This window comes from Heptranchias perlo, chromosome 7 (assembly GCF_035084215.1).
Source record: "Heptranchias perlo isolate sHepPer1 chromosome 7, sHepPer1.hap1, whole genome shotgun sequence".
Lineage (NCBI taxonomy): Eukaryota > Metazoa > Chordata > Chondrichthyes > Hexanchiformes > Hexanchidae > Heptranchias > Heptranchias perlo.
In genome coordinates, this window is record NC_090331.1 from 47,519,891 (window position 1) to 47,544,759 (window position 24,869).

General features: G+C 41.1%; 1 protein-coding gene across 6 annotated transcripts in view; it reads right to left on the bottom strand.

Annotated features, from left to right (window-relative positions):
• The window catches only part of fmnl2a (formin-like 2a), a 243,774-nt gene extending 219,252 nt beyond the window's left edge, over window positions 1-24,522 (bottom strand). For 4 of the 6 annotated variants that reach the window (XM_067987455.1, XM_067987452.1, XM_067987453.1 and 1 more), the window contains exon 1: window positions 23,888-24,522. In XM_067987455.1, coding sequence (XP_067843556.1) covers window positions 23,888-24,004 — 117 coding nt within the window. In that variant the 5' untranslated portion in view covers window positions 24,005-24,522. Of the gene's footprint in view, window positions 1-23,303; window positions 23,410-23,887 lie in introns of those variants that run through there. The other 2 variants (XM_067987450.1, XM_067987456.1) reach the window with 2 other exon arrangements.
• Window positions 24,523-24,869: the final 347 nt, after the last annotated feature.

Here is a 24,869-nt window from a genome sequence, read left to right on the forward strand (position 1 = left end):
GAAAATAGGTTTCCAGATTGAATTCAAGTTTAAAGAAGATAAAACAATGGATGATTTTACTAATGCAAAACGTTTCCTGGGCATAAGTGTTTAATCACAACAACAGAGCCCAACTTCAACAATGCTGACATTTATCCTCAGGTTTTATTTTAAACCTTTTTTGTCAATTTGCATAACTCATGAGGCGACCTCTAGGAAGTGGAGGTGCATGGAAATTAATTTTAGTGAAGGTTGCAGGACAGGGAGTTTTATCTTGACTCCAGTGCCCGGAACCCCACCCTACTTTTTTGTGATGTTACATGCTTGAAAACAAATACTCTGCGTATATTGTTGGTTGATTTGCACTGAAATTACAAAGTTATCCGACTTTACAAAAAATCCAAACACAAGACTCCACTTCTAAACACAATTTTTGTAAAAACATTATTTTTGGCAATATTGGAACAACCTTAAAGACTGAGACTCATCAGAAACAAAATGAAAATAGTAAATATTCCATTTCTTCAGAATGTGGATTCTTCAACTCTTGTCATTCACTCATTACATGATTATTATGATGAGTAAGGCCATTTGGCCTAACTTCATTCATCCATCCAGAAAGATCTGCATTACTGCATCTAATTCCTTCTTAAATGATTTCAGGTTTTCACCTCCATTGCTCTACCTGGAACTCCATTCCAAATGCTGATCACTCTCTACATGAGGAAGTTCTTCTTGACAACAACCTTAAATTTACCTTTTACTAGTGTGAACCTGAGTCCCTTTGACCTCTCACAATTTAATTTAAAGCAGTGTTCCAGGTTTACCTTTTCCATTCCCTTAACTATCTTGTATACCTCTATTAGATCATTCTCACATGCCTCTTTTCCAGGCTGAACAACTAGAGTCTCTCCATAGCTCCACAGTCTTTCCTCAGAGCTCAGAACCCAACAATAAGAATCAGCTTCGTGTCCCTTCTCTGCACTGCCTCCCAACACTTGAATGCCTTCCTCGTTTCTTGGTGACCAGAACCAGACTAAGTACTCAAGGTGTAGTCTGACCAGAACACCACTGTTTAATCACAACCTTCTCTGACTTGTATTCTACTGTTTTAGTGATGTAGTTTAACATGGACTGCAACAAATTGGTCCAAAGTGTACAGTAGATGAAAATAGAGAACATAAAGTCTAACATTCAGATGATCAAAACAATGGTGCTATCAGAACATAAAATTACAGTAAGTGACTCTGGGGATTAGTGAATGAAGATAATCACATGGTTTACTTAAGGTGTAGCTACACTGAGAACAGCAACTGCAGCAAAGAGTATGCTTCCTCAAAATCCACTGTTACAGATGACTTTGGAAGGTGTGGTGTGATTCAATTAGCACCAAGACCACGTTGAGTTTCTCTTTAACTTAGCTGATGTTTGTGCATAAAATATACCTACCTTTAGTTTGATAGTCATCTTAAATTCATTTGAAATATAGTTTCACCAAAAGGGAGGTACGGAAAGGGCTCAGAAAAGTCTCAAAGCACTTCATGCACATTGAATTACTCTGAAGTGCAGGCAAATGCAGTAATCATTTTGCATAAAGAAAAGTCCCTCAAACAGCAGTGTGACAAATAATTGTTAGTTAAGGGAGGAACTTAAGCCGGGGCAGCATAATTCCCTGCCCTTCTTAGAATAGCACCATTGGATTTTTAACATCCATTGGATCAGGCAGGCAGAGCACAGATTTAACATCTGCTCAAAGAACAGGATCAGTGACAATGCAGTGCTCAATCAGTAATGCACTGAAGTATCAGCCTAGATTATGTGCTCAAGTCATGGAGTGGGGCTTGGACCCACAACCTTGTGGCCCAGATGCAAGTGTACTATCAGTTCAGACATGCTGGCTCATCTGTACTGGGTACACATGCATACGCATGCACACCTAAAATACAAAATGAAAGCATAGGAGAACATCATTCTAAATCTCAAAAGTAAAAATAATAAAATGGTGTAATGTACGTTGTAACATAAATACATCTTATTTGGTTGTACTGTAGATGCAGAGACACTGGAGCTGCAGAGTATATTTGGTATAATTGAATGTGTTAAATTATGTACATCTGTTAAAATTGCTGAAGTTGAATAATTCAATTTTTGTGGGGTTTTTACTATGTTGCGATCTAGTGAGAGACAGAATCCATCACTGCTTTTTTTCTTTAAAAAGGCACCTTGCCTTGTACAGCTCCCACAGAGAACAGAATAGCATTTTTTCGCTGTCTCCGCAGAAAGTGTTTTTTTTAAATCAATGGCACATTCAGAATACACAATTGCTCTTTTTGTGAATTTAACAACATTCAATGTTTGTCCCATAAATTGGTTCACTGTTTCCATTAAATAAGACATAGACTTAACAGAACTTTAAGTGACTTCATAATAGGTCACACATTGTCAGACTATATCATGAGTCATGTACTGTTTACTTCGATTATGCTAGAACTCCTTCATACCCCAAGTTTCAGATTGTTCAAGCAAATTTTTAAACATAAGTTGTGAAAACTAATGACAACACATTACCAGTTTTATTTTTATTGAAGGGGGAAGCACAGTTTGAATTTGTAACCAAAGTCTCAGGATCATGAGCCCAAAAGAATGGAAATATTTATCTGTTAATGATAAATGGAAAGCTAAAGCTATGCACAATGTGTATTGGTCTATAAACTGCAGATACATCTAATATACATGAATTGATAACACAATAACTGAAAAGGACTAGCTTTTCCCACAAGTTTCTCCCTATAAAATGTTTCTTTTGTTCAGGAACTTCACTTCAGATGTTTTGCTGATGCATAACTCAAACAGTTTTGCTTTCTAGTCACTGACTAGATTAATATCTAAAATAAATTCTAGCCCCTGTAGTGTTTGTAGGGCTGTGAATGTAACACATTAGGTCAATTGCAGTGATCTCAGTTATATTTAACTATTTGATCATATTTATTCACTTGGTGATCTTTCACAATGCCGAGGAAAATTTCCAAGAATAAGATTAAACAATGGGAGGTCCAAAGCAGACAGAATAATTTGTGTTTGTTCAAACAGTGATTGTGAAGAAAATTTATTTTTGAATCGTTACAATTATTTCTTATGTCCCCACTCCCCAGGATACTTTTCAAGTTAACAGTACACATTCATAAGTGCAGTGCATGGATTTTTTTTTTTTAACATCACACCAAAGCACTTTTTAAAAATCATAAGCTACAGCTGAGGGGAGGTCTTGACAGTCAAAATTTTTCAAATCACGTTAAACGAGACATAGGAGATGACGCAATCAGAGTCTCGTACTTTTAAAAGGTGTAATATTTAAATTGTTAATCCACACCTTTCTGAATTTAGGAGTTTTGGCAGAGAAACTCCTAATTTGATAGACAAACACAGATGCAAGCTGTCCAACTCCCTACCAGCACTAAACCATTATGCGGACAGAAAATATAATTTGGTAGAAAATGCAAAATTACCACACTATGTTCTCAAGTGGCATATGCCAGGTTTCTCTTCTAAAAAGATAACATTCACTGTGCTTACGTTGCAGCACTCAAATGCTGCCTTTTACTGCAATATTGTCACAATAAAAGCAGTTAAGAGATATACCGGATTTTAAAATCGTACTATGCACTATAGCAAGAATGAACTGAATGACACACGGGATAATTTTAACCCCCAAGGATGGGTGGGTTGTGGGCAGGTGGGACGGTAAAAATTGTAAAAATGTAAAACCCAACTTCAACCCGCCCACTTCCGATTTTAACGGAGGTGGGTCAGGGGGGCGGGTGACCAGCCCACTCTCAGGAGGTGGGTCGGTCAGTAAAATATCTTTTAAAGAGGCTGTGGGCCTCCATTTTAATAGTTTTTTTATTTTTAACTCCTGGGGGCCGGGATTCCCGGGCTTTCTGAACCATGCACGCAAGAGGAGATGAGAAGGCCCAGATCAACAGGTATGTGGCTTTATTGCACTGCTTGTGGGCCTGGAGGAGCAGAAGTGTTTCCTCCAGGCCCAACAAGCTTACCTGCCACGATCCCCCTCCCCCCCACCTCCAGCCCAGATGACCAACCCCCCTCTTCAATGTCTGGCTCTAAGCCCCCGATGTCAGACTTACCTCCAATCCGCTCCCCAGCTGGCTGTTGGGCAGGAAACCTGGTTAAATAATTTAAAAGACATCCTTACGTCAAAACTGTAAGACATCTGGGAAACACATACTTCCGGGTTTGCTAATGCTCCCCCCCCCCACTTGGAGTGAAAATCCAGACCAAAGTGTCTTGACAGCAGGAACGCACTTTGCAAATATGCCCTAGTTTCTCTAAACTCAAGAGCTTGAGTCTGTGATTCTTCATTTTCTCTTCTAAATTCTCAGTGTTTCACTTGCAAAATGCACTTAAGAATTCTCAATCTGGCTTCCAGAGTTATCTGGCACCAACAGTTGGCTGTTGTTCATCCTTAATGCTGCTCTGCTACTGAGAGGGAGAAATGGCTGCAAGAAAGCAGAATTGTACCATTCAACTAAGCAGCTTTGAAAGTCCTGTAGAAAAGAGTGGTCTTTTTTTGTAGTTGAGGGACATCCTTTCATGGAAGTCAGTGCCAGGGCGGCCTGGATGGAGGTGGTTAAAAGAATGAATGCTGTCTCATCTGTGTACCGAACCGGGGAGCACGTGAGGAAGAAATTTCAGTCACGGTAAGCATTTAGCTTAGTTTTATAATGTTACCATATATTGCATTTCACATCACTTTGTTGTAAGCTTAGCGGAGCATCACATAAGGAGAATGCACAGCATTCTACAAACGGCTCATGCACTTTCCAAATGCAAAGGCATGCCCATATTGTAACACAGCAGGCTGTATTGCTGCCATATTCATGCATTTGTCCTGTGGCCCATTAAATGCAGCACACAACAAACACCAAGCATTCTGCTAACACAAGGTACCTTCGGGCGTATATTCAGATTCTGGGCACTAAGATAACACCCATCTCCTCAAATTCTTCAGTCCATGTCCCTTTTCAATCTACTTGCAGAAGGAGGACACACTTTATAGGCAGCAGTACATGAATTGGGTCACCTCATCCAAAGCTGTTGGATCCTTATGAGGAAAGGAAACTGGAGAATCTGAACCTGGGGACAATAATAGAGGGATTGGGAAGTGGAAGGCCTCCTCCCAAGCTCATAATTAATATCATACTTTATCTCCTTATTCATTCCCTCACATGCGGGCATACACTTCAACGCCACAACATAACATTACAATACCTTACCACATAAGCTCTGTTTCAAGGGTATCTTCCTGCCAATTTGTAAAACATGCTCTTTAATCCTCTAGATGCCCAAGAGGGCGTGGTGACAGACCAGTTAACAGCACCCTCCATTACTCACTCCAACAATAACAAACACCAGCTCAGATATCTTCACTTCATGGAAGTCAATTAGTGAGCTGCGGGAGAAGCACTTGGTGAATCACTAAGCACAAGTGAAAAGAAGCAGATAGAATTAGATGATCATCTGAAGGTCCAACAGACACTCAAGGGGTCCTTCAGGTGCTGAGCCCAGCGATTGAGACTTCACAGCGCTAGCTTACAGTAATTACCTTACCTCAGTAATTACTGCAGTCATTAACAGTCTGCCACAGAGCTTGAGGACATCTATGAAGGAGCCCACAGCCCACATCTGTGCAGTGCTGCATGATGCCTTACCAAGCTCAAAACTACCCTGGAACCATGGCTACTCCAGAGCACTCTGCAGGAGAGGCCTCCATGTTCAAGATCCTATGGTCAGACATATAAACCACAACATGCTTGACTGGGGCTCTAGAGACCTTGTGTTCTAGTTTACTCCAGTCAGTCTTCTCTGGATTTAGCACATTGAAGAAGCAGATTGAGATCTCATAACACACGTTTCAGTAACCTTATTGATGTCCAATGATCTGTTCCCACACAAAGCTCTGAACATGTTGAGAGAGTGAGGGGGAGGGGAATGGCAGGAGCTGGCACACATGATGAAAAGTACTCGTGGGGTGAAGCTACATCTGCATCAGTCATCCATCCAGCTCAAATGGCTCAAGATGTGGCAGAAAGCAAGAATGCCCAGGCAGCCACCACAACAATACTTGTGGTGCATGATAAAATTGTGCACAGCAGTTTTGGAGATTTCTTACATATCTTGTGCTATTGTTTAGAATGACACATGGGCAATAAATATTCAAAACAGTGGTCACTTTGACAGCCATTGACAACAGCGGTCGCTCCCCTTTAGGTGGTTTCAAGGTCTGACTGAGACTGTGAAGTTCTTTTATGGCTTCTCTGCTAAATCATCGTCACTGCAAGTAGATCTTCCCAGACACAGCAGGTACAAATGCCTTGGCACTAGCATATGGCTAGCTCCTTCTTGAACGCCTACGGTGTAATGACACTTGTCTTGCACGTCTGTACTGATCCTCCTCCAAAATATACAAATAGAGCAGGATGCCCTGTGCATACCCACAGGTGCCATGTAGGCTCTGTACAATTGCAGTACTCATGGCAAACACTCAAAGATAGGACGGGGAAACAGCTTTGAGAATGTGTGCATAAGTATTTACACTTAGTAAAAAAAATCTGCTAGGTCAAACTTACAGCTAGTTAATACAATAACCAAGCAGATCAAAAATGACTAAACTTTATATAGTATACTCCAATACAATTCTACCTCCCCCGCACCCTATCACCATTGCTGTGAATGAACTCTGTGCCTCTAACTCACTCCTTCCCAGATATTCAACTCTGCCCCTCTTTAAATTCACTGAATCGCTGCCATTCCCAAAGGCAATAGAGCTTGTTTACCACTACAGTCAGTAGTGAGATTACTTGGCCTCTTTTGCATCTCAAAGTCCTCTACATCAAGACAGAGAGAAAAAAAAGATCTTCTGGTATTGCATGGGGGACTAAGTAAGCATCACCTCTCGTAGCCTCATATGGAACTCTATCTCAGAGTCAGGAAAGAGGTGAGAAGGACTCAATGAAGTAGAACAATGAAGCCTCCCCATACCACCAGCAAGAGAGTGGATCAGAAGTTCAGGGTTCAAATTTAACTACTCACTACAGTGACACATGAATGATTAAGTCCTCACTGCCCAGGACAGAGAGATAAGCATTCTGCAACAATTTTTTTTAAATCACTTTATTCAATGCTTAAAATCTAACAGCCTTTTGAACCTCTCCCTGTAACCATACTACCCATGTCAATTGCACAGTGACGTCTTGGAGAATGGTCTGGTCCTCTCCCTGCCTTCTCTGTGCTAAAAATATCAGGAACTTCAAATCAGATATCCAATCCAAACTTCCTTAATGTAGTTATTTATAATAATATGTAAATCTTATATTGGTACAGTCAGACTTTAAATTCCTATGTACACATTTATAATAGAACTGCTCATGTAAACTTGTCACACTATATCTACACTCTCCCACCAGTGGTGGCACTTTTGCACCTCCCAGGTCCATAGTCTGTACTGCAGAATAACTCCAAACAACACTACTTTTCTGCTTTAGAAACTGATGCAACTTTTGCTATTTAAGTACATTAATATAAAATCAAAATATTATATAAAAATAAGAGCAAAATGTATGATTTTAAAATGGGGACTGAACAACATCTGCAAACCTTGGTGAAGTTACACCCCGCCCAACAACCCTTCACTTGAAGACTACACTTGGTCTTTTCTCCCATGTGTCACGGGAGGTCAGCTAATTACAAATCCAATAATGCAGTTAAAAGGATAGGCTGTACCCGAGAAGCAGGGTCTGCACAGGACTCTACACACATGATCTATGCAACTAACATCCTTGCAAAAGCCAGTGAATTCTCTAAAATATTAAAAAGCAATAAATCAGTAGTCTCAGGAATTCCTTGCTGTACCTGCATTACAATCAGGAACTCAAAGTATAGAAAACTCCATGAGATGTGAGCATGTGGATATAGTAGAGGGGCACATTCTCATTACAGAATTTATTTTACACAGTAAGTTTCTACAAACACATACAATATTCTGTGGTATAGAGTATTTTATTTCCACCAGGAGGGCGATTGTGCAAAAGAACTAGGAATAACACAAAGTCTGTCAAATGTGAAAAAAGTAACACAGCTTCCAGAAATGTTTGGTTTAGAGCACGTGTTTCATATGAGCTTCTTAAAAACTATAAACAAAATTTTCAGCTGATAAAATTGGAAGAAGATCATTTGATAATGAGGTGATGACCCACTGGAATTGGGAAGTGATGGTCCACTGGAATCTTAAAGTAAATGTTTAAATAGGATTTAATGGTGCTTTTATACTACACTTTACAGAACCACTTTCAATTGAAGCAGTTCTATCCTGGCTCAGCATTAGAATGATCTGAAACGGTTAATCAGCAGGAGCTGAAAACATTCCCAGTTCAATGATTTGGGACTTTATTTCCTTGACTTCAGCCGGCAGAGCTGTGACTTGTACATTTCAGAGTCCATTCTGCTCATGTGGAACACAAACTCACTCATGCACATGATCAGCCCATTTCTATCTTCACAACTGACATTTGGGGGGGTGGGAAGGAAAGAGAAAGAGAAATTGATTACAAGTGTGAAACTAATTCAGTTGGGAGAAAGGAAGTTTTAAATCAAAATAATAGCAGAGCAGGAGAGGAAGGGCCTGACTTATGGAGAATGACTAAAGAGGAAGAGTTATGAAGACAAGAATCACAAAAATATCTTTAAATTTGTTTTCCCAAGAAAAACACACAACTGGTAAGGGGACAAAAAAAATGTAAACTCTAATCATGGATTCTTTAACATTAATACAAACGGAAACAAGAGCCTAGACTTCCGTCTGTTTTAGCACCTTTTTTGCAGCATACCCAGAACAGCCAGAGGAAAATCTGGCATTGAGACCAAATGCTGAATCCCTACCTCCCAAAAATGCCACTCCCACTTTCCTCTGTCCTGCTCGGTGCAGCCTGCAACACCCTCAGCACCTTCACCACATCACATGCAAATGATAAAGAATCCCTCAGAAAAAGAAGCATTACGGCCTGTTTGTGGTAGATCACAGGCAAAGATTGTTTGTAGGCCACAAGGCATGAGAACTCCAGAAGATTCATGAAGAGGTACTGCTCTACCCCTTGAACATAAATTCTGTAGCTGCAGGAAAGTTTAATTTTTAAGTGCCATTTTGTGATCTTCTGGGTCTCAAACAATGGGGTCTTCCTTAGGCCTCCCCCCTTCCTCTGATATGAGGAAGATGAGGTGGAGGATCACCGCAGAGAGGCCAGACTGATCAGATGTCTTACTCCTGACCCCTACCCGCTCATACCCATGCCTTCTTGTGAGGACCCAGGCAGGGCTGCTTCACCCTGACCTTTCAAGGCTTTGTTTGGAAAGGCTGCACTTCCCTCATAATGCATTAGCTGAATTCTGCCAGCTGTGTCCTGCCATCATGGACTCATTAGATTGGCAACTCATTTTATTGCAGGCATTTCGTTCTCCACAATTAACAAGGCTCACATTTAGAATTCATTCTCCTATTCCTTCACACAAACATTCCCCACCTTGGCCCAAATCATTCTATACATATTCCAAAAAAGGACAAAAACATTTCCCTGAATCAGACAACCTTCCTACCATTTGTGACGATTGCCTCCTCTTGCTGCCTACCACAGTGTGCCCTTTGAATCCTAGCCTCCTATTTCTCCTACAGTAGCAGGTTTTGAAGTGGCTGGCTGTTGCTTTCCAGCAGGCACCTTGGGAGTTCAGGCTGGGCACTTTCTTGTCTTGGGTTGTGGGCCATTTCCCCTTTAAGAAGGGAGTAGAGTTTGAAGGCTCGTTTGTCCTTTCCACCCCTTTCCCTGGCTCTGTGTTTGCTTAAAAACTGTTAACTCTAACATCTTCCAGTTCTGATGAAAGGTTATCCACCTGAAACGTTAACTCTGTTTCTTGCTCCACAGATGCTGCCTGACTTGCTGAGCTTCTCCAGCATTTTGTGTTTTTATTTCAGATTTCCAGCATCCTTAGTATTTTGCTTTTGATTTAGAGTTTGAAGGCTCTATGCTTGCTTTGAAATTGATTGCAACCCAGTGTCAAGAAGGAGCATTCCTTAATGGGGGCGAGAACAGGTGCTGGCAATCAAATATTCAGCACACGAGTCTTGCACCGCTTCCCTACGTGTTCAGCTGTGAGTAAAAGAACATTTACAAGAGAAGGAAGGGGGAAGTGAACCTCCTGCACATTGCTGGCAAGTTGCAGATGGTGTTGGATGCAGCGAGAACAATGTGACTTCAACTGGGAAAGATGCTTATTACAGTGTATTGTTACAAAATATGGCTGCCTTCTGTTACCTTGGCTGTCACTGAACTTCTTCTGACACTGAATGCGGGGGATGCTGGAGGTTGCACTCATTGCCAAGACTATCATCTTTTACTGGGCCTGCACCATGCCCTTCATAGGTCTCCTCAAGGCCAAATAACTGGGCGTTCCTTTGCCATATTACAGACATTTACACCTCAACTGAAGTGTCTCTAATATTAATGGACTTGGTGCTCTGAAGAAAACCAAGAATTAAGCCGAGAATTTTAAGCGCAGCAGGAAACAAAATCATTGTAAGCGATTTCTTTTATTTTTAAATTTATCCTCACTGAGACCTGCTCTGTATCTTCTCTTTCTTTGAATGCATTTTTATGGCATCAGTATAAGTCACATTAAAAATCGAAAAGCTTCCACAATTGCACATTCTTGAGCACGCTGTGCCTAATGTGCATAAATGATAGTTAGATGGCTTGAAACTTCAGTTTTCATATTTAAAGAAGGAATATGTAGTTTGGTGCTCTCCTCAGACCCCGAGTGTTTATGCTGATTTCCACTTGTTTCCAGCCATTTTAAGTTCCAGCGTATGTTAATATTATCTATTTACACCCAAAAGTTCTGCCATCAGCAAAATGGGCACACAAATGGGCAGAATTTCAGATGCAACTTCCCGATTTCATAGGAAATTCCACCCCAAATACTGCAGAGTACTGATCAACCCAACTGAAAATAAATAACTTAGAAAATGGGTAAACTGCCTGTAAAAGTATTGTCTGGCAATCCTTAAAGCGACTGCTCAATACAGCAGCCAATTTGAAGTGTATAGTGATAAGGAGGTGCCCCAAGTTTTTTTTAAAATCAATTAATAAGAATATATTGCAGACAGTACTATGCCAGGACAGGCTCATTCAGTGGTGGTTCCGTAGGTATATCATTTGGTTGGCCCTCAGATCATAGTCCTCATCTGAATTCCTGAGATTTGTCATTTCATGGTTTGCTCCTATATTCTGAGAGATTCGGGAGTCGGTCAAAAACTCCAGTAAATTCACAGCAAATGTACATTGGCTGGACAAGTGTAATAGCCAACCCATAAAGTAATAATGACCTTCACACTATACAATTACAAAAAATAGTGGTACTGAGATTAGGCAACCATTATATAGAGTACTTTGCCTATTTGAACAAGTTGAATTGTGCCTAACAAAAAAAGTGGTCATCGTACAAGTTTCACATAAAAATCAAAATGTAGGTGTGAGCATGTACCCATGGTCTTATCTGGTGCCTCACAGTTCAGTCAAGGGTCATGGTATTTCCTTTTCAAGACTATACATTTCAACAGTCTATTAGCACTCAGCATATCAAAAGATAATGTGGTAATACCCAATTTGTAAATGGTAGTAAATAATATTACTAAGTGCTCTTATGAAAAAACACTTCTTGCCCATGGGAAGTCCATTTAAAACTATGCAATATAATCAAAAAATAAAACCAGAGTCAAAGTGAGAGCGAGTCATGAGACTGCAACACAACTGATGGATTCCAATGAGACCAGTGTCTATGAAGCTCAACTGGTTTAAAACAAATCAGAGTGTGTGACATTGTAATAGGGCCACACTAAAGTTTTATTTTCATGAATGTAACATAGAGTCATCAGCACTATTTTAATGGCACAACTAGGAATCTTGATCATTTGAACAATTGTCAAATACATCACACGATAGGGAGCAACAACGAATTGCACTTATATAGTGCCTTTAACATAGAAGACATCACAAGAATCTACAGAGACATGGGGGGGATATTAACTCCCCCCGTCTGGCAGAAACCAGGCGGGAGAGTAGTTAAAAAGGAACAGGGCACTTACCCACTCCTTTCTTGAAAAGATCTGACCAACTGCAATTTTAAATCGCAGGCGGCAAGGACGCCCACCCAAAGCCGGTAGAGTTCTCTTTAAATATGCAGATCTGGCTCCAACAGCAGGAGAGCTGTGGCAGCTTCCTCCCCGGGACAAACTGCCGGGAACAGCTGCCAGGGCCAGAATAGGCCCAGCAAGGTAAGTTTTTTTTTAAAAAAGAAAAAGTTTGTTTCCTTGTGGGCCAGGAGGACTTTTTGGTTGGGAAAAATCGGGAAGCAGCATGCTAATGAGGCCCAGCTGTTAAAATCAACCTTGCCTCCCTGCTGCCGCTCCTGGACAGGCACATGGCTCGCTTTGCTGAGTTCCTGATCAGCAGTAAAGCTCGATCCCATAGGAACAGGAGTAGGCCATTCAGTCCATTGAGCCTGTTCTGCCATTCAATTAGATCATGGCTGACTTGTACCTCAACTCCATTTACCAGCCTTAGCTCCAAATCCCTTGATATTCTTGCCTAACAAAAATCTATCGATCTCAAGTCTTGAAAATTTCAATTGGTCCATCATCCACAGCATTTTGTGGGAGCGCGTTCCAGATTTCCACTACCCTTTGTGTGAAAAAATGCTTCCTGATTTCACTTCTAAATGGCCTAGCTCTAATTTTAAAATTATGGCCCCTTGTTCTGGATTCCCCCACCAGAGGAAATAGTTCCTCCGTATTATTATTCTCTATCGAATCCCTTTATCATTTTAAAGAGCTCGATTAGATCATCGCTCAACCTTCTTTTTGTAACCTGTCCTCATAATTTAACCCTTGAAACACAAAGAAAAAAATATTGAAACAAAGAAAATTGTAATGATATGACCAAAACATTCTTGGTTAAAAGTCAACAGGAAGAAGGTCAGAACTGCAAAATAACGTTCTTTTTAAACAGGGAAATAACATATTGTGTCTATATAATGCACCATTACTAAACTCGACTTATTTTCACCCCTCAACTTCTATGCAATCCCCATAAATCCCCTATTTCTTATGTTCTGATGTAAAGCACCTATTTCACAAAATCAGCTTTATCTTGAAAATCACTCTTCTAACTTGCCAGCAGATCTTCTTTATATCAAAGACTATTCTGGAATATTACTGTGGAGTAAAGGATCCATGTTGTTGTGCAGTACTAGAATCTGCTCCAATCACTGCCTCCAACAGATTATCTGACGTCACATCCTGGAATAGACTGGGATTTTATTTAAATAATCAATTCTTATAAATATTGAAAAACCTAACAGAAAAAAGTGTCATATTAGCTAAGTTTATGACTCACACCTGAGTTTGTACGACAGGGGATGCCAAAAAGCATAAAATATATCACAAAATGGAGATGTACTTTTATAGTCCTTTAGCTGTCTACAATTAGAAGCCAAGCCTTTTTAATCAAATTAAATATAAAATGCCACATAAAAAAGCATTTATTATAATTGTACCTTATAATTTATAAAAGTTTGATATACCACATAAACGTCTGAGTGGATGACTCCTGTTGGATCAGTTCTGGCCATTCACAGTTTCTATGAGCAACATCCTTCATCATCCTGCTGGCCCTGTACAATTAGTTGCTTTTGTTTCGACCAACATCATTGGGAATTATCTGATGTATTAAATGTGAAATCAGGCATACTATTCTGCTGATTCAACTAATGCAGACGCTTGCAATTCTTACCTACCATATTGTCAAATTTGATATTGAGATAATACGGATTCACATTATAATAGAGTCAGTGCTTTCTAACAAAGTGGATAACACACAATCATGCCTACATCAGGGCCTTTTATTAGGCTAAGCTTAATGCATTCTTTCAGGCTATTCTCAACAAACTGAAGGCAAAAGCAAGTGACACATACACTTTGACAGAATTGGTTCATTCCCTAGTCAATGCAAGTGCGGTAAATTTTCAGCATTTCCTTTTGAAAAGAAAACAGACTCAATTTTTTTTAAACTTTCAGCAAAACAGGATAAGTTTTAAAGCTTATTAATTTGAACCGGAATAGATTGCTGATGTATATAAATAAGAAAATAAACGCAGTTCTTACATACTGGAAAAATAATTGCTTATGCTGGAGATCACGAGCATGCTATTATACTGGGATCACTGCACTCTGGCATATTTATTACACCAGGTCAAATTATTGTTAGCAAACCAAAGAACTACCACTCATACCATTCTAAATTAAAACAACGGCAGAAAAATATCTTGTGAGGCTCTTCAGCATATTTATATACAAAAGAAGTCCAGAAGGACATCATCAGCAATGCCAGGATGTCACATCACCCATTGCATCTGGTGTTGTAATAAAAAAAAACAAAATCCAACAACTGAGTTATAAAATCTCACACAGTCTTAAGTGTCTGCTGCAGCAGGCTCCCTCCTGTGACCAATATGGTGCGCTTTCAAAGGCCTCTTTTCCCTGCAATACAGCACCACTGCCTCCTTGAATCAATGAAAATTCTAAACCATAGTGAGGAACATGCACTGAACCACGATGATTGCTTTCAATGAATCATTCTTTAAAAAATCCTTTTTTTCTCTATTAATGTAACTACTTTTCTATTAAATAGGGACAGTATTATACTTGCATGAAGACTGCAAGAAATAGTTTGAAATATTTCTAATGCTGCATCTTTTAGTTTTGCATTCAGACTGCTTTAAATGGCAGAAGTACCAAAACTGTGAGGTTAATGTGCCTCGGGGTTACAGCTGGCTAAAGGAGGTTACACTAGGGTTAAGGCACTTAATCATATTGATCTCAAATTTATATTTCCTATATTTAAAAAAAAAATCAGCATTTAATGGTTTTTCTGTGCAACCCGACAGGTAATCCACATGCTATATAAAAAGGAGCAAGCTGACAGACCAGCAACATGCTCCAGGGATATTCCTTTCGCCCATATCTGTTTCCTAGCATCATTGCCATAGATTTGTTTTGTGGCTGAAAAAATGTCAGCTGAGTAGCTGCCCCACAGAAGGTATCCAATTATAAAAGTGAGGCAGCCCCGCCAATCTACCGATGCAGATGCATCATTTATGCCACTGTTAAACTGATATCCCTTGTTGTAAATGGACTAGAGGGGGAGGGGGCTGGGAAAAGGTTGCAGGGAAGTGCACGCTGGATCTGGGCAGACAATAGGAACTCCTGCAGCTTTCAGAATACAGGTGGTGCCAGGGGGGACGAAGTGCTGCAGCAGAAACAGTCAGCTGATCACAGTGATGGGAGGAGCAAGTAGCAGCTGGCTTGTGGAATCAAGTACAAAACGAAAAGCTGGTGACTTTAATGGTTTAATTTACAAACAAATTTTTAGTGGAGCAGAAACCATTTTCTTTTCTTTCTGCAAAAACATCAAGATCATAGCAGGTCACAATACAAAACAGTGCTGTCCAGATCTTTGAAAAAGAACCTGAAATTCCAAATGATTGGAGGTTTCATTTTGATAACAGGGTCTGGTTGTAAGAGGTCAGTGAACAGCACTTCTTAAATTAAAATATCCCTTTACAGTAGAACCAAAACAAGGTTAACCCTTGAGATAACAGCAGCAGTATTTCTGCATTAAAATTAAAACTAGCATTGGAAATCTACAGAAAATAATTTATCATCCAAAGCATTTGTTTTAAACGACTTGTCTTTTCAAGAGTTATTTGAATCCATTGTGCATTTCAATTACACAGTATTTGCAGGAGGGGTATACTGATAGAGGTTTCTTTGCACGATTGGGCTTGTACTGGGAGCTGTGTAGCTTATGGTTTGAAGCAATGTATTGGTTCTTTGTCTCGGAGCTCAGTTGGATCAGGGCACAAGGGGTTTAAGCTCCCCCCACCCCCAGTAGTCCCCTTGGTTGGGATTGCTGTTCCCTTGTCTGTGTGTGAGTAGCTGCTGCTTGATCGCCTTTTCATCTTGGCAGGTAGTTTGGTTATAGGGGGAGGAGGTACGAAGTGACTTTCCAGAGACACACCCCAGACTGCTTGATACTTTTCCAGCTCCAGGCAAAGGGCAAACATCACTTGTTCAAATTTTGATATATTCCACAAATGCTTCGGCCACTTGTTTGTTGTGCTGAGGGCTGCATTCCCCTACAACAGTCAGATTCACCTTCCTACAGCGAGAGCAGTGCTAGATAGCATGCTGTCCAAGGAGGGTGGGGGGAGGTGAAAAGGGGAAGGGGGCTCTCTCACCAGTAAATAGGCCCGGCAAGCACTGCATTGAGTCCTCCAGAATGGAGAGAGTCATGGTCCTTGCGGTCTGCCAAACTGCCATACAAAATTACTGAATGCAGAGAAATGACCCAAACGATGCGTTGGAGTTTACCTTTCTGGTTGCAGTGCCTGTGTTAAACCATCTCATATGGAGGGTAATATTGGTGGGGCCAGTGTGAGGTTCTGTATGCAAAATGTTGCTGCAGCTGGTGGTGCTATGGGGATCTCCACACCTCTTGCCATTTATCTTCTATTAACTGGTAGCCTGACTCTCATTCCAAGTCCCCCTTCAGGTTTTCTGTATTGTATTTGGTCATAGAGATGAAGATGATGGACGGGGTGGACTGCTGTGGTCTTTCAGAGAAATGTAAAATCCAGACTCAAGACAACACATTTTGCAGGAAGTTGATTTTATTTATATTCATTCATGGGATGTGGGCGTTGCTGGCAAGGCCAGCATTTATTGCCCATTCCTAATTGCCCTCGAGAAGGTGGTGGTGAGCCGCTTTCTTGAACCGCTGCAATACGTGTGGTGAAAGTTCTCCCACAGTGCTGTTAAGAAGGGAGTTCCAGGATTTTGACCCAGCAACGATGAAGGAACGGTGATATATTTCCAAGTCGGGATGGTGTGTGACTTGGAGGGAACGTGCAGGTGGTGTTGTTCCCATGTACCTGCTGATCTTGTCCTTCTAGGTGGTAGAGGTCACAGGTTTGGGAGGTGCTGTTGAAGAAACCTTGGCGAGTTGCTGCAGTGCATCCTGTGGATGGTACACACCGCAGCCACGGTGCGCCAGTGGTGAAGGGAGTGAATGTTTAGAGTGGTGGATGGGGTGCCAATCAAGCGAGCTGCTTTGTCCTGGATGGTGTCGAGCTTCTTGAGTGTTGTTGGAGCTGCACTCATCCAGGCAAGTGGAGAATATTCCATCACACTCCTGACTTGTGCCTTGTAGATGGTGGAAAGGCTTTGGGGAGTCAGGAGGTGAGTCACTTGCCGCAGAATACCCAGCCTCTGACCTGTTCTTGTAGCCACAGTATTTATATGGTTGGTCCAGTTAAGTTTCTGGTTAATGGTGACCCCCAGGATGTTGATGGTGGGGGATTCGGCGATGGTAATGCCGTTGAATGTCAAGGGGAGGTGGTTAGACTCTCTCTTGTTGGAGATGGTCATTGCCTGGCACTTGTCTGGCGCGAATGTTACTTGCCACTTATCAGCCCAAGCCTGGATGTTGTCCAGGTCTTGCTGCATGCGGGCTCGGACTGCTTCATTATCTGAGGGGTTGCGAATGGAACTAAACACTGTGCAATCATCAGCGATCATCCCCACTTCTGACCTTATGATGGAGGGAAGGTCATTGACGAAGCAGCTGAAGATGGTTGGGCCTAGGACACTGCCCTGAGGAACTCCTGCAGCAATGTCCTGGGGCTATGATGATTGGCTTCCAACAACCACTACCATCTTTCTTTGTGCTAGGTATGACTCCAGCCACTGGAGAGGTTTCCCCCTGATTCCCATTGACTTCAATTTTACTCGTGCTCCTTAGTGCCACAATCAGTGAAATGCTGCCTTGATGTCAAGGGCAATCACTATCACCTCACCTCTGGAATTCAGCTCTTTTGTCCATGTTTGGACCAAGGCTGTAATGAGGTCTGGAGCCGAGTGGTCCTGACGGAACCCAAACTGAGCATCAGTGAGTAAGTACCGCTTGATAGCACTACTTACACCTTCCATCACTTTGCTGATGATATTCTCACTTTGCAACTACATTTAAGTGTGGTTGATAGATCTGGAAAATTAATACTCTCGCCCACTTACACACAGTCCATAATTTATAGGCTAACTTGACGTTGTCAAGAGATCAGCAACATTTGTCAGTAAATCTCAAAAAAAAAATTTCGACAGCAATGTATGCATGCTGTCAAACAGTCCAACTCTTCAATGACTTCCAGAGGCAAAACCTGTCCGTTAATGAAGCACCCAGTTTCAAGATATTGGCAAAACTATTTAATGAATGTAGTAGCCAGCTTTTAACTGAATTTGACGAATTCACATGTCTCAACCACTAATGCAATTAAACCATTCTTCACCATCACACTGCATAACTAAATAACTGGTTAATAGCAGATTTGTCACTAAAAGGACTTTATACAAACAGACTATAAAGATGTAAAATACCAACTGCGCACAAGTATTAACTTTGCCCTGCAGACTAGAGTTTTGTATGTGCCGCTTTCCCTATTGGGAAAAATGAAAGTGAAATCACCAGACCTTATCGCTTGCAATCATAACTCCTGAATACTGATGCCTGGAATTGCAGAAATTATAGAATCATACAGCACAGGAGGCGGCCATTCCGCCCATCGTATCTATGCTGGCTCTTTTTTCCTACATTACAACAGTGACTACAGCCAATGAAGCACTTTTTGAATCGTAAAGTGCTTTGGCACATCCTGAGGTTCGAAAGGTGCTACATAAAATGTAAGTCTTTCTTTCTTTGACAGAACTATCCAATTAGTCCCACTCCCCTGCTCTTTCCCATAGCCCTACAAATTTCTCCTTTTGCAGATATATTGTGGAATTTCCTGCAGTTCCAAAATCTCAGCATCCATATCCTGCAGCACGAAGACTAGGGATAAGAAACATTCCCCCAAGACATCCACATCACTTTCTAAAAGTTGGTCCATTTATCTGGAGAGAATCGTGATTGTCATCCATGCTGCAGCTTGCCTGCAACACCACATTACTTGGTTAGAGCCAACAAATCCTCTTCAGCTAAAACACTGCACATAGCCACAGTATATGCGCTCCCTCCAATTCTGGCCTCTTGCGCACCCCCAATTTCCATCGCTTTTAAAATTCTCATCCTTGTTTTCAAATCCCTCCATGGCCTCACCCCTCCCTATCTCTGTAACCTCCTCCAGCCCTACAACCCTCCGAGATCGCTGCGCTCCTCCAATTCTTGCCTCTTGCGCATCCCCAATTTTAATCGCTCCACCAATGGCGGCTGTGCCTTCAGCTGCCTAGGCCCTAAGCTCTGGAATTCCCTCCCTAAACCTCTCCGCTTCTCTCTTCCTTTAAGACGCTCCTTACCACCTACCTCTTTGACCAAGCTTTTGCTCACCAATCCTAATATCTCCTTATGTGGCTCTGTGTCAAATTTTGTCTGATTATGCTCCTGTGATACTTCTTGGGATGTTCTACTATGTTAAAAGCACTACTATGTTAAAAGCACTATATAAATGCAAGTTGTTGTTGTGTAGCACAAAATACATCACTGGGTTCACTAGAATTGTAGAATGATACAGCACAGGAGGCCATTCAGCCCATCATGCCTGTGCCAGGATAAGACACAACAGTGGAATCTCCCATCTAAAACAGTTAATGCTATATGATGAACATCTTTTAATTAGATAGTCATACAGTTCTTTTTAAAGAATGGAATTGAAGGTTATAAGTATAAGTAAGTGATCAATTATTCCTTAGAACACAATGGTTCCAGGCCCGTTGGGTATAATGGAAATGTCATCTGTGGAATGCAACCAGTCAGCATTGAATAATGCAGGTTGCAATGTTAAATTCATACCCTGCAGCTTTCATACAATTACCTTTGGGAAAAGGGAGAAATTTCACAGATTGTCTCATTGAACATCTTATTTGTGGAAATTCACCTCTTGTGAGATTAAATAAATTAGAGAGAATCCTTAACTTTACCTATTCTGTTGGAAGGAGAATGCTCAACAGGATGAAGAACCTTTTCAGTTCACTACTTCATGTCCTATATAAATCGCACAATATGGTCATTCATGGTTTTATGCTTCTGGATCCCACCATAGTGAAGATGTCATACAATACCAAAGTCAATGCTGCATCATCCATTTATATACAGACACAAACCTCAGTTTTCCGATCTGCGTTGTTTTAATGGTGGCATTACAAACTGGTTTTAAATAGGTTAACAACGACATTAAAATAATGCTCATGGGAACATTTAGGCCACATTGAGTTTCAAATGTTACAAAACAATGATACAGAGGAATCAAGAGGACATCAAAACACGGACAAACCTTCAGCTATTTATCAATGTCATCTCGACTCTACGGTGTCGTACTACCTTGAAAACTAAACATGTACTATACACAAAATTACTTGCCATCATTTATGGTTTTCTGTTTTGATGTCTTGTAAATAAAGATGGCATGAGAAGATACCATAGATATCCATAGAATCTTTCAACTTGAGTAAGAGTACTACTGGGAATTATTTCACAGCATGTTAGAGGGATATCACAATATTTACAATTATTTGATCAACTCGTTTAGAAGAACGTTTACAATATATGAAAATTACACTGATAATGGAGAGCATTACTGCTTTTAAAAGAAAGAACTGTTTCTTTCTCCACAGATGCTGCCTGACTGAATATTTCCAACATTTTCTGTTCTTATTTCAGATTTCCAGCATCCACTGTATTTTGCTTTCATATTTAGAGTTTCTTTTAAGACTGCAGAATGTCCCAAAGTGCTTCACACACAATGAAGTGCTTTTTCAAGTGCAGTCACTTGTAATGTAGAGAGACGCAGCAGCCAATTTTCAAATTGCAATCAGATAATTTTTTTTGTAAAAAGTGATGTTGGTTGAGGAATAAATGTTGGCCAAGACACTGGGGAAACTCCCCTGCTCTTCTTCAAATAGTGCCATAGAAACTTTTACATCCACCTGAGAGGGCAGAAAAACACCTCCCAAAGTGCAGCTCTTCACTGCACTGAAGTATCAACCCAGGTTATGTACTCAAGTCTCTGGAGTGGGGTTTGAACCCACAACCTTCTGATGGAGAGGCAAGGGTGCTACCATTTTAATTTACAAGTATAAAAGACAGATAACTCACTAGTGCTACAATCAAAAGTGAATTATATTTGTCTTTCACATTTGTACATTAAAACCAATAATTCACCATTAAGGTAGGTAACTTACTTCTTACATGATTCTTGTTTCTACACTTCATACAGATTAAGGTTTTTTTAAAAAAAGTCTAAATGTATAATACTCCCTCTGTAAAGCTGTTAATAGCACAGAGGAACTGTGTCAATCAATTCGACAATGCAATGTGTGATGCCATCAGCTATATGGGAATTACCTGCAAGCAGCTATCACATTACTGGGAAGTGAAAAATGACACTACAGCCAATGTAATAAGAACAATACTTTATAAAAGGTCCATGTGATATGATTTTTATTCCTACTTGTGAAACTACCCCAGCTCACGCGTGGAAATTAAATTCACATTATGAATTTGATTGAAATAGGCTTTCACACTACCTATAGATCAAATTATACAATTATTGTTTATAAAGAAAAATGAACAATTTATAGTACTAGGGATGATCAAAGTACCAAACTCAATCTAAATCAATGCTAATTGGACCAAAATTCCACTAAGAGATTTGGTTGGGGGAGGGCAGGAGAATAATTACGAACATTTGGTTTGAGAGCGGATTGTTCTTTTTCTTTTTAAAAAAAAAGTTGTTATCCGGGGCAAAGAGAAAGACAGGCCCATTTAATTAAGTTTCACACTAGTCAAAGATGGTGGTGGTCATATGTCCAAGTAATTGTTCAGTGGTCTAATGAGGTGGAAGAGGTTAGCAACTTCAGCCAATGATCTAGTGGAGGAGTAGAACATAAACAAATTATACAGCACTGTTGCATAAGAATATTTGTGCCCAAGTAAGATACTTCACAATCGAGTTTGAAGTATATATCCAAGTGAATTGTCCATAATTCTGCAGGGTAGATGCCTTAGAGAATGCTATGCATCCAACTAAGCTCCTTGGCAAGTGGAAGAGGAGGTTCCTGCTCATCAAAATAGGTATCTGCCCAGATTTCCTAGCAGTAAAGTGTAAGGGATTAAGCACCAAAGAAACTTCTCTACTGGGTGCAGTTGGGGAAAACAAGGGCTAGAATATAATCACAATGTCTAGCTGTCTAGTGAGCCTATCCCAGTAAACATTTTATTGTCTAACTGCTATACATGAAGGTACAGTACTGGAACAGTCCAATATCTTCTCATGACCAGTATCTGAATTGCCTCTATAACAATGTTGGTCCTAGTGGAACGTGTAGAAACAGAAGTGTTGAGAGCCCATTTGCCATTTAAGATTCAACAAAGTCTGTTCAGCATTGCATCTTCAGCAGTAGAATCCATTAAAAAAGTCAGTTCACCAGGACCTCTGCCTCACCTTTCATTTCTTATGCTTTGCCTGCACATCTATCCACTCTTAGCCCTCATGTTGTCAAGGATCTCAGAATAGGCATTACGCCTGTGCTTTTGGAGACTTCAGATTTGGATGGTATTCAGACCATCCAAATGTTGGTGGAGCTAAATCCAAATATTATCCCTAATAGTTACACAGCTGCTCTGAATTTTGAAGTTTTGTAGTGCCCTTCCCCCCCCCCTTAAGTTTGTGGTGATTCTCCCCCTCCACCACGAACTGCCCTGCAATCATACCAGCCACATAACTTTCCTTTAAGAAGCAATGTAAAGATCGTAATTAATAAACCAGAAAGTATACCAACATTTTCCAATTAGTTTTAAAAAAAACTCTGCTGCTGCATAACTGGCACAACATTGGTCGGTATGATTTCCAAAGACAAGTACGGCCTTAGCCAGGTCTGGATATACTGGAAGAAACAGTCAATTCAGGGAAACAAACAGAAACCCCAAACGTTACCCTCTCTCCAACAGCTCGTGTTTACAAAATTAATCAAACTCGAAGCAGAAGGACCGCGCCCGTCGAAGCCTAACCAGCTGGACACATCTACACACAGCGGTATTACACAAAAAAAAAGTTTCTGGAATGAATGTTTCTCTTAATTTAAAACATGCCCTTACTCATATCCACCGAACTTCACCAGGGCTGCTTCGTTTCATGCTGCCTTTAAAAGCTACTGTAAAGAACTAAGGACAATTTCCACCTCTGGAACAGTCCTCCCTGGTCTTGCGGACGTTGTTTAGCAAAAAAAAAAGCACCAAACAAGTTTTGTTTTAACCTTAATCTCGGCTAATCATAAACCATCCAGCCTTCAGGGTGTGTGTGTGTGTTAAATGGTCAGTGACCAGAGTCGCTGAGCTTGTCTTCTTGTACAGATTCAAATCACCAACCTTCGATGTGAAGCATATGGCTCAGTTAACCTTTGATTCAACGCCTCTCCCGACCCCTCCCCCCCCCCAAAAAAAAAATTAAAATCTTATACCAAATCCATCAAAATATAACCGAATAGAAATTAGTGTCTGTGTGTAAGGGGGGGGGGGGGAGAATAAAAAACATTTTATAACCGTCATTCTTTTTTTTAAAAAAAAGGGTCATCGCCGAGTCCGGGCACCAGTTACTCGATACAATAAAAAGCAAACAAATATAAATGCGAAACTTTGTAGTAGGCAATGCGAGTGAAGAGGATGGAGAGTTCAGTACTCACCAGGACCACCACAAACCTCTCCTCCAGTTCACCTGGCTCGGGCATCGGCAGTTTGAGAGGCATGGAGTGAGCCCGGAGATCCGTGTGCTGAGAATCCATACTCCCAGCGTTTCCCATGATCGTCCCCCCCCCCCCCACCCCGGACCGTGCCGATTTCCACCCCTTGCCTTTAGTTTCTGACCACGGAATCAAAATGCAATAAAATCCTTCCTGTGATCGTCCCTCACCGCCCCCCTCCTCCTCCTCCTCCTTCCTCCCTCTCCCCTCGACTTCAGTACACTCTCTCTCTCTCTCTCTCTCCTTCCAATCTGGTCACTTTCTGGCGCCTCAACACCCAACACGAAGCCGACAATGTGTGTGAAGAACTCCGTCTCCCTCGACCATCATAGCAGCGGCTCGAAGGGGAAATCGGCGTCAGGGTCTCTGTTCTTTCATTCTCCTCTCGATCCCCCCCTCGCTCTGGTCTGACGGGCGCCCGCAGTCAGACTGTCCCGTCTAGCTGTTCTTTGCACAATTCCAGCACCACTCCCCGTGTGTGCAATGCATGATTCAGGTTTTAGCGGTGCAGCCTGCTAATCCCCCGGGTACATTCACACAATAAGCGCTTTGATCCCAGACACACAGCCCAGCCAGTCACCCCGAGCAGCGTTTACGCAACACACACACACACACACAGGGGGTGGGATGGGTTTGGAAAAGCTCGCTGGACTCTGGGATTTGTAGTTTACTGTCGCCAGCCGATAACATGGAATTTGTTAAAAAGGGAGCACCCTTAAGGTTGTTGCATTTTGATTTGTCCAAACCCGATAGGGACGAGACCAAGACATGGTCATTTTCCATTGTGCCTATTTTATGAATCTCTTTCACCCTTTCTTACTCATCTGACTTCGCTTTTCCATAACAAAATAAAGTTCATACATTGTGATTTTGGGAGGGAGGGTCTCAACTCCAGCTATTTGAGCTGTAATTTATACGCTGCAGG